General features: G+C 46.4%; 1 protein-coding gene across 4 annotated transcripts in view; it reads left to right on the forward strand.

Moving 5' to 3' along the window:
* SLC15A2 (solute carrier family 15 member 2) overlaps positions 1-10,321 on the forward strand; it is a 139,318-nt gene extending 128,997 nt beyond the window's left edge. For all 4 annotated transcript variants that reach the window (XM_075933107.1, XM_006137688.4, XM_006137687.4 and 1 more), the window contains 4 exons: positions 1,101-1,194; positions 5,738-5,878; positions 8,480-8,584; positions 9,901-10,321. In XM_075933107.1, coding sequence (XP_075789222.1) covers positions 1,101-1,194; positions 5,738-5,878; positions 8,480-8,584; positions 9,901-10,077 — 517 coding nt within the window. In that variant the 3' untranslated portion in view covers positions 10,078-10,321. The remainder of the gene's footprint in view (positions 1-1,100; positions 1,195-5,737; positions 5,879-8,479; positions 8,585-9,900) is intronic.
* Positions 10,322-11,039: the final 718 nt, after the last annotated feature.

Raw genomic sequence — 11,039 nt, forward strand, 5'->3', positions numbered from 1 at the left:
CCAAGACTAGCGCTCTCTCCAGGGTTGTTACTGCTTGGGACAAGATACAGTGAGGGGGCAAATTCTAAAATAATTAGGACTTCCATTACCCGAGTGAAGACATGACAGTTTGACCCCGTATCTTATTTTAGGTATTATCAGGTGCAGGTAAAGTGAAGCTGAGGGGTTGTGCAAACCCCTTGGAATGTGTGAAAAAGACATTGTGTGACTTTCTCCCACTTGCCCCAGATTCTTATTCTGTGTCATCTGGGCAATGTAGGGGGAGCGAAAGGGCAAGATGTCTGGAAACAGCGTGTGATTTGATGGAGGTAGGGGAGCTGTAGGGAGAGGAACGGGAAGACGGGAGAGCCCTGCATCATGCCCCAGCCAGAGCAACGATAACAAGCATGATTCTCTGTGGGGTTCAAGCTATAATCAGCACTGAGGTCACGGCACTGTAGCCATTCAGGGTCTACACCAGGTAGTGTTGGAACCTGGGTGGGAGATGCCATGCTGGTATTTCAGCCTGTCTCTGCTGGACTTCAGGCCTGGCAACACTGTCTGAACTAAATATCCTGATATTTTTGGGGTGCCCATCACTCTGGCACCTGTAAGGTTCAAAAAAGTTTGCACAACTTCCCCCTCCTAAGCGCCCCTGCCCAAGAATGTTATTGCTGAAATACGCAAATCTTGTACTTTTGAAAGCAAATGGGCAACTAGATAGGGGAGGAGGAGAGCTCATTTTCTTAAGAGAGCTGAAGACTCACTGGGTCCTTTGGAACTGTCTGGTCCACAAATGTTGGAGGAACGGGACTTAATTTGGAAAAAAATTAACCTAGGAAATAAGGAGATCAGTGCCAGGTGGAAGCAGAAATCATTAAAAAATGCCAGGAATTCAATGTACCATAAGATGAATTTAATCAATATCCATGAAGTGGTCCTAAAAGGAGGGGAACTCAAAGCAATAGGAAAAAGTCTAGCTGCCCAAGGAGATTTATATGACTACAGCTACAGGCTATTCAACCCCCTAGTCCATTTTAGGAGTATATTTAATGGCTGTGTTCTGTACGCTCTGTATATGAAGCTAACTGGTCAATACTGTACTTTCTCCTTGTATCAAGCTACAAAGTAAGATGCAAAACTGGAACTAAGGAATTCTCCCTGGACCTAGGCCTGCTTGACTTCGGAGCATCGTACACCGTCCTTATAAATGAAGTAAGTTACCAGTTGATGTCAACATGCTGTTTCCATTCCACATTCAGCGCCTCTGTGTCAGCGCTCTTACTCTTGCATTGGCAACTATTCCTTTGCCCTGGCAGAAATGGGGGAACAGCCATTTAAAGTCATATAGGTTCAATGGGAGTTTAAGGAAGATGTTTTGGTACCCATCATAAGCTGTCATCTTGTCAGATCTTTACAAAGGGTAAGGTCTGGCTAGCACATAGGATGGAAATCCTCCCAGGAAAACCATGTGATCCATGAATTGCTCTTTGCTATTTCACAAACGATGTTGTTTGCTCTGAGTTAATACTGGACCAGCATGTGCTTAGGAGAATATCATATTTTGGAAGAGCTGTTCTAGTCTTTTCTATTTGTGGTCACTGAAAATACTATCCTATCGGAACCCCCTTGACTGCATCACTTGGCTGAAAGATTCTACCATGTCCCTAGACCTAACCTACCAATTTTTAGGCCATTAGAATGTGTTTTGTGGATTTTAGATAGTGCAAAACTATGAGTAAGGTTGAAAAAAACCTGTCTCTGTCCTTCCAGTCCTCAGCTGGGGTCTAGGCAGTAAATCTGGGCTGTAACCAAGGAAAGCCTTTATACATGGCTGGTTAAGAGTAATGGAAAAGAAGGGTTTCATGAATAAACCAGTCCTGGCAGGGGTTTGAATGCCCTCTGAGATATGCAGATTCTTTTGACCAATTGCCACTGCTCAGATCTTCTGTTACTGGCAAATATTTCTGGCTGGCAAAGGCTAAGCATATAAATGGGATTAGATTAGTTACCATTTAGGCCTTTCCAGTGCACAGCCATACAGATAAACCAGGTCTGACAGGACACACTGTTCAGCTCTGTTCTTTTGTGATTCAGATTGTAAAGTGTGTTAGTTACTCCCTGGTAATAAAGTCTCCCTATTGGATAATTAATAGGATATGTCCATGTCTGGAAAGCCCAATGACGTCAGGAAAAAAACCTGCAGCCACAAAATAACCCGCCGCTGCTAGAATGGGGCGTAGAATCCTAAAGGGATTAGACATATTCTGTTATCTTTATGAACAAAGATTATGTGGCTAACCCATAGATGCTATCTGGAGTCACCTTCTCTAAGTCCTTGAGAATATACTCTTAAGTTGATCTCTGAACTCCAAGCATTCCATACGTTATGCATTCATCTTTGATATGCCAAGTGACTCCTATCTGCATTTGCCTCAATAAGTAACAGCATCATCTGAATGGTATCGTTTTGCTCGGATGACTTTTACAATTTTAGTTACCTCAACAACTTCGCTCCGGTTCTGCAAATCAGCGGCTGGCTCTTGGCCCACTTACTTATCCTCTGTGATGGGATATTTTTCTTATCTCTGCAGTGCGTGTTATCAGTAGTTTGATTAAGTGAAAGCGTATAGTGTCAATAATCACGATGGAACCAGCAGAGTCCTACCGATGTGTAATGCTGCCCTCTGCTGGGTGGAATCAGGACTGTTCTGCTACATACCATAGGTCCAGACAGCAAATGGAGTTTCACCTTCCTTGCAAGTGTTAGAGGTCTGTGCTTTGGTGGCATGAGGATTTGGTCAGTGCTACGCAGAGGAATAACATCTGGGTAGTCCTAAGCAGTCACAGATTCATTGTGATATCTTGGGCCAGATAAGCAACTGTGCAAACGGGTGCAGTTGCATTGACTTGGACGGAGTGACACTGATTTGCAACTAGTTCGGACCCAACCTGTTATTTTTAGGGTAGATGTTGTTCTTCTGAGATGAGGATACTGAACATAAACTACCCTTACTGTGCAGGGGCACAGACACACCCCTGGCCAGTGGAGAGGAAACTAATTAGCCCTAATGGGGCACACCTGTAAGGCATTTAAAAAGAGAAAACGTGCCACAGGAAGGGGGCTCTGAACATTCAGAGGCTACTCACCACAGAGAGAGATGAGCCAAGAAGGACACTGAAGCCCTTGAGACTGCATGGGCCAGCGGTAGAGCAGAGTGCCCAAGGGTAGGGGTTGGAGGTAGACTTTTGTTAAGGGCCATAGAAAACCCAAGACCAAAGGGCCGACTCAGTAAAGACTGCCTAAGAGACAGGCCCCCTGTGCCCGCCTTTTCTTTCCCCAGGAGTCCCATCTCATAAGGAAGAAAGAACATAAGAACGGCCAGAGTGAGTCAGACAAACTATCCATCTATCCCAGTGTCCTGTCTTCTGACAGTGGCCAATGCCAGGAGTCCCAGAGGGACTGAACAGAACAGGAATTGTCCCCTGAGAAAGGGACCTTACATTTGTTTGTTTTGCTTAGAGAACCCTTTGTACAGGAGGTGACATTAACAATTTGACGTGGGGGCAACTGAGCACTCCGCGGATCTCTTAAACGCCCCTCCCTACATTTACTTTTAATTTTAAAATGTGCATGGTGGGATTCTTATTTTGTAAAAGGGATTGCACACAGACCGTTTCCATGCATTCCCACAAATCTACAGCACTGAAGAACAGAAGTCAAATGTGGCTATTTTTTTTGTTTACTTCCTTATTTACGAACAAGGTGGACAGATACCTGTCAGGGATGATCTAGACCAGTGGTGCGCAAGCTTTTCTCATTTGCGACCCTCATGGGGCTGCCGAATTTGGTGATTTGGTGGAGCGCAAAAAAAAAAAAAAAGAAAAAGGAAGCGGACCCTTTAATTGTCAGGCCGCGATCGCTCTCCTGCCTGTGTCCTACATCAGACACTGAGCCGAGAAGCCAGGAAAAGTGGCTGGCCAGATTCAAGCTCTGCAACTCCTCAGGAAAGCAGCTGCAACCCCCACAGGTTGTGCACCGCTGATCTAGACAGTGCTTGATCCTGCCCTGAGGAATTACTAACAAAAAATCCCTGTGCTGTAAACAAACAGATTTTTTGACCCACGTTATTAACACCCTTTTACTTTACAAAAAATGCAACAGTTTCCCGAGCCCCTTGCTTGTTTTTTCTCTTTGCTTACTTTCCCCCCTAGCATTTCTTTCAGCTTGGACACTGAAAATCAAGAATGTTCGTTTCCGTTTGGTTCATCCCCACAGTGATTGGCCGATATTGTATCAATGTATAAAAATCATGAACTAGCTCCGAGATTTCCAGCAGCTCTCCAGCTAAATAGGTTCTGAGAGGTGCCACAGGCAGCTGGAGAGAAGGCCAGTCGTGACCAAACCAACTGGGGCAACTCTGGCATCTTCACTTAGTTTCTTCAAAAGGGAGTTTAACCTGAGTAATGACCAAATGGAGGCTTTGGGATTTGGCCCACTTGTTAGCTGCCACCTATCAGAGTAAGGGAACGAGTAACACCTGGCAGCGGCACCAGGTCAGACAGTGGATTCAGCTCAAGGTTGTTCTCCTGCTATATGAGAACCTCCAGAAGTTACCTGAGTACCCCTCCCACTCTGTCCTTTCTGGGCTGTCCAAATTAATCTGCATTGCTCTGTCCCCACGTAGATGGGGATGCAGCAGGGCATTTGCAGTACAGGGACTCCATGTGTAGAGCTCTAGAGTCCTGCTGCGGCTGTCTCTGAAAGCTCCATGCAAGGCCATCCCATCTGACTAGGTCACCTTTGAACTTCCTGACCTCTCCATTTTACCATCTCCTCCCTATTGGGCCATTTCTCTCCAGGCCCAGCTCAGTTCTGATTATTACTATGAATGGCCCAGCACTCGGCTCCACTGTGATGGGTGCTATATAAATAAATAAAACTGCACTTAGCACACAGCTTGTTAGCGCGGCTGAACTGTAAGATGTACATCACTAGGGATGCTGTCTCCATCTGGCTTTCATCAACTTCCAGTTATTGTAAGGTGTTAGTGACATTTCTTTGGGATCCAGCGAGTGATGCACAGAATTTCTACACTTCTCTTGTAACTTTTGTAAACTACACTGTCTTGATTTGCCGCCCTTTAGGGTAAGTAAGTGCATCTTCCACACATTTATTTTCTACATAATATTCTTCCTAATAGCAGAGTTTGCTGCTGACTGTAAGTCAGTGTAGCCCAATGTTTTCTTGGCTACCACTCAAATCGTTCTCCGAATCAGAGCAAATCTGATGGAAATCTAGGGAAACAAAATAAAAGCATTATACATGACTTTACAAGAAACTGTATGGATCCATCTGGCAGAGGTTTAGAACAACAATCCTCTCTTGGATTAGTGCAGTGGATCATCTCCAGACCAGTGTTCACTCTCCAGACCAGTGTTCCCTCTAAACTGCTCAGCAGCCTACCCGTGATTAATCAGGCAGTCGGAGGCTCAGAGCTTCATGCATGGAGCTGACTGACTGTGCGGGGCCGATCAATCACCTGTGAAGCTTTGCTGCCTCGCAGCTTAGAGGGAACGGTGTTCCAGACTTGCCCAGGATTTTGCTAGTAGGGTGGAAGAATACAGATCCACCTAGTGAATGTATGGGCAGAATTTTGCTTCACTTTTTAAAGGAAACTCCACTTTTGGTAAATTGTGCATGGCAGCCAATGAACTTCAACAGCTAATCACTGTGATTTTCTATTTCCCCCGTTAGACAACCAGTTCTCAAGCATGGAAGACAGAAGATATCCATGCCAACAATGTCCACATTGCTTGGCAGCTGCCACAGTACATGTTAATATCTGCCGGGGAAGTGATGTTCTCTATTACGGGACTGGCATTCTCTTATTCTCAGGTATTATACTTGGGGTCTGATGGCTTGTAGTTTAGAATCCATGAGTATTGGCCATGCGGTTTATAGTTATTCTTGTCTCTGTCACTGACTTGTACCAATACCTTGTGCATGACACTTAGCCATGGTCTATACTGGGGAGTTATTTCGAAATAGCCCGCCCTTATTTCGAAATAACAGGTGGCACGCTGACACTATCAAGCCCGCTATTTCAAAATAATCGGCTGGTTATTTCAAAAACCGCACTCCTGCTTTATTCGGGGAATAACATTTATTTTAAAATAGTTATTTCGGGAGTTATTACTATGAATGTAGTTCTTTTGAAATAATTTCCTAGTGTAGACATGCCCTTAGAGGTAACACTGCTGTGCTTCAGTTTAAAAGGGGGCTAGCAGTGTTCCTCTCTCAGAGAAGGAGTGTGAAGCTAAATTCAGTCAAGCATTGAAAGTGCCTTGAGATCTTTGAAGCATGTTTTAGGAGGGTAAAATATTACTGGATTGCAGTTATAAGAAATCGGGAGTGTGAGGCAGATTTGGGGGAATTGGTTACCTTACATGGTCCAAATTCTGCTTTAAATTCTACCAAGCCAACCCCTTGTCAAGTAAGGACTGAAACAACAAGCAGAATTTGGGACAGTTGTGTTTTAAGGGGAAGGATCTGAATGCCATGGCATCAGTCTGCCCCAAGAAGATTTTCCTCTTTGCATTTTTGGGGTGCATATTTTGTAAAGACAGCAGCCAAAAGGTAATAGGAATGGCTCCATTCCCTGCTGGTGTGAGTTGGTAAAGCTCTATTGCAGTGGTGAGCAACCTGCGGACTGTGCAGCCCCTCTCTGCCCCCTCTCGCACACTGGGGCACTGGAGCCGCACACTTACTTATTCCTCCCCCTCCCTCCCAGTACTTCCGGAGTGCCATGAATCACCTGATTTATGCTCTGCCCCAACTTCTCCCCCTCCCTCCCAAAGGTTGAATGCCGTGAATCAGCTGATTCATGGCACTCCGAAAGTGCTGGGAGGGAGGGGGAGGAGTAGTAAGTGTGGGGCTCCAGTGCCTCCATGTGCAAGAGGTGTGGGGGCAGGGCACAGAGAGAGGCTGGGTGGGGCCACCCACAGGTGAAACCCAAATGGGCTGTATGAACCACAGGTAACCCACTACTGGGTTTCAATCTTGCAGCCCGCAGAGACAAAGGAGCGAACTCATGCGGCCCACTCACTAGTCTTGGTTGTCTATTGCTGCTCTAGTGACTCTAATGAACACCAGCAGATAGTTTGATCAGTTGCTAGAAGTGACATAAGCCCTTGCTGCTACCAATATGTAGACCTATTGCATGTACAGCTGTGCATGCCCACTGCAGTCATCGGGGCTATATAGGTGCAATGGAAGGGAGATTTGAGCTCTAAACACTTACTTTTGAACTCTTTCCTGTGTTTTCAATCTGATTCATGCTAGAGAAATGTGGGTGGTCCTGGGATATATAAATAGTGGAATATTGAGTAGGAATGAGCAGATATACAGCCTCTCTACTGCACAGGGGGCCAGTTTTAGAGTCCACACATTAAAAAGGATGTTGAAAATTAGGGTTCAGGAAAGTGTTACAAGAAAACTTGCCTTGCAATGCGTGAGTAATGGAGCTCAGACGCGCTTAGTGGAGAGACAGTATAATGCCGACAGGTAGAACTGAACCTGGGACTTCAGTGCATGGGCCTCTGTAGCTTGAGCTACAAATGAGCTGGCTCTGCACTAAAGCTGTAGAGCAGGCTCAGTCTGTCTCTGTAAGTGGTCTAAGTGCCACTACATGGATCTGTAGGCATGTGGGTTACAAAGGCAAAAGGCAGCTTGAGCATGGTCTGACGGTGCCTATCTGGAGAGTAGGTATCTGCTACAAAAAGGCTAATCTAGCAGACGAAGACATAAGAAGGTCCAGTTATCTGGAAGTTGAAGTGAGAAAACTGGCCCCCTGTGCTGTATATCTGCTCATGCTGGGAATACAGTTCACCTTTTTATCCATGAAGATAATGAGCAGTTGAGACAATTTACAAAGGGACATAGGAACTTCTCCATGCGTTGGGAGACTTTCAGTCATGACAGAGTCTCTTTCTATCCGAGATGCTCCAATTCAACCACAAGGTGTTGGGCTAGAGCAGTTGAACTCACTGGGTTGAAGTCTATGCCTGGGCTATGCAGGGGTCAGCCCGCCTGATCGTTTCCGGCCTTAACATGTCTGAATCTCTGAGGCTCTCAGCAGTGGGGCTAGCTGGGGTGCAGGTCTTCCCCAGGCATGTCTCCTTTATCCCCACTCACTCTGTCCTGGAAAGCCCCCGGGCTCGGACTTGGGCACTGTGTTGGATGAGGGATATGCTCTACTTGGAGGAATCAGGAACAACTAAGCGTGCAGACCCTTAACACCACCTTGCACTCATGGGACTGGCAGAAAGTGGCCCAAGTAGAGTGGAAAATTCCACCTACCTTAGTCCTCTCTCCCTTTCTGTAGAACACCCGCCCAGCCATGCACCTGTCACCCCGGGAAATAACAGGGAAGGAAAGCAGACGAACACAAAAACAAAGGAAAACCCACTCACCAGGCCTTGGTGTTGTTGTTTTCAGGCTCCTGTCAGCATGAAATCAGTGCTCCAGGCAGGCTGGCTGCTCACGGTGGCCTTTGGAAATGTCATTGTGTTGATTGTTGCCCAAGCAGCGCCGCTGGAGCAGGTATGGCTTTGAATATTACTGACCGCATCCAAACCGGGGTCAGGACATTGGCAGAACCCCACAGGCCGGCTTTCTGCTAGCAAAGCAAGGGGAGATTTAGAACCGCATTATTTTCTTTCCTAGCACTCCCAGCCTGGCTGCAGTGGGAGCGGGTGTGTGTGGGGGGGGTGTCTCTGTGGCCCCGCAAAGCAGGTGGTTCAAATTAGAGATGAGCTGAGGCTGCCCTGTTATTAATTGTTCAGTAATAGGTGGTGTTCAGAACAAGCGGTGTCGCTGCAGGCCAGAGCAGAGGCCGCAGGGAGCATGTGCCAAACGCTGTGTATAGCCTGTCGCTGAGGGTCTGAGCTGCAATAGCCTCCCAGAAGTCAGATAACCCCCGTTTTTTGCCTCTGCTGCTTGCAGTCGCCTGCTGGCAGCCTGAGCCAAGCACGCTGCAGCTATCTCTAGCCCAGCGGTCGCCAACTGGTTGGGATCGACTGGTTGGTCCTGGAGCCTCTGATAGGTGATCCTCATGGGTTTGGCGGGGAGGCTATCAACTGCCGGCACTTCGATTGACCTTCCCCACCACTGCTGTGTTTCTCCTGCCCTTGCCTGGGAGCCTCCTGCTTGCTGTGCAGGGTGGAGGAGGCAGAGAAGGGGGCACTGATGTCAAGGTGTCCATCTCCCCATACCCCTTTACCCCATCTCCACAGAGTGATCTGGGCAGGACCTCAGAGAAGGGATGAGGCAGAGCCTAGGGGAAGGGGCAGGGAAGGAGGTGGGACAAGGGTGTTTGGGTTTGAGAGATATCCTAGACTGACTTAAATTCAAAAGATGATCTTGAGTCATCACTGGTCAAACTGAGCCCCATTGGTCCTTGAGGGGCAGGGGCCCCTCTTGGTTTGTATCGCTTGAGGCTGGATTTGGTTATGGGTTTATGCAGACCGTCAGCATCCTGAGATTCTGGTTTGGGTTGATTTCTACTTACATTTTAACCCTAAATTCAAGCACAGTGGGAACAGAATTTTTTTTGCCTAGCCCATAAGCTGTAAGCGTGTGTTCCCCTTCACTGAAAAGGGTGGATTCTGAAGAGAAGCTCTAATTAAACTAATTTGATCAGTCCAATTAGTTTTATCTATAATCCATCTGTTTATAATTAGCAAGGTGTATGGAAGGCAAGCTTCTAAGTGTCTTACAGGGAAAGCCACTCATGACATCCATCAGGAGCACTCCTGCTAGCCTAGAGCCTGCCTTGACGGAGCCCCTTTAAAATGAAGCGTGATGCCCTTTGTGTTAGGCACAGGGTCCTCAGAGTAGCTGTTCTTTTTCTTCTCCAGTGGGCTGAGTTTGTCTTGTTCGCCGGCCTCCTCTTTGGCGTGTGTATCATTTTCTCCATCATGGGATATTTCTACGTTAGCGTGAATCCCGACGACCTGCTAGAAAAAGAAGAGAAGGGAGAGATGCCGAGTAATGGAAACGCATTTAGCCTCGTTCCTCAGAAAACAAAGCTATAACATGACTGTGGGTTGGGCCGGGATTTTTTTTTTTAAAGGAACCCATGAAGAGGAAGAAAGTTCCAAGAGTGCGGAGACAGGGAGGGAGGGTTTGCATTCTGACCTCTAACTTGAAATGTATCTTTCTTGGCAAAATAGCCCCCTTTCCTCAAATACGGGATCTGAAAATGTGTATAAAATTGCCTGGGAAAGCTCCCCTCAGAAAGACACTCTTACAAATAAATACCAAGTCATTATAAATCTGCCCACCTTTTCTAGCCAGGAAATTATTTTCTGTGATTTTAAATGCATATTTAGCAGCAGAGGGAAGCGCATACACTGGATTCTGAAATGACACAGCTCATTTCTGCAGGCATTTGGAAGAACAGGCTGGAATTTACGGAAGAACAATTTGGTGGAATGATTATTAGGCGGTTTCTGTCATCAGCCAGGCTGTCTGTCTAGTCCAATGTTTCTCAGTCCATGGGTCGTGACCCAGAATGTCCGAGAGGGCTGCAAACTTTAAAAATAGATCACATTTTGCGTACAACTTTTAAAATTAGATGCCTCTTATGCTTCGTCGTATGTTAATACTGTGCACACTGTCGAAGCAAACGCCTCACTCAGTTTACACGGCTAAACAGACAGTTTTATTGGCCAATAAAAGCAAAGTGAGCCAAACGTGGTCCCAGCAAAGCTGGGCCCAGTAAGGCTGCCTAATACAATCAATCCTAGTATTTTATACCCTTAACCAAACAAGTCTGACGTCAGGGCAAGAAATCAAAGAGAACTTCAAAGAGGAATTATTATCAGCATAGAAAGAAACAGGTTAAAAGGGAGTTCGAGCTTCAGCTCAAAATAGTTCATTAACACATTCTAACAGCGCATCCCTCTGGTCTCTCCCCACCTCGGTGAAGGCCAGTTCACTCCCTCATGCAGACACAAGAAACTGAAATGGCTTTTGTTATACAGAATGGCTTCTA

The sequence above is a fragment of the Pelodiscus sinensis genome, chromosome 7 (assembly GCF_049634645.1).
Source record: "Pelodiscus sinensis isolate JC-2024 chromosome 7, ASM4963464v1, whole genome shotgun sequence".
NCBI lineage: Eukaryota > Metazoa > Chordata > Testudines > Trionychidae > Pelodiscus > Pelodiscus sinensis.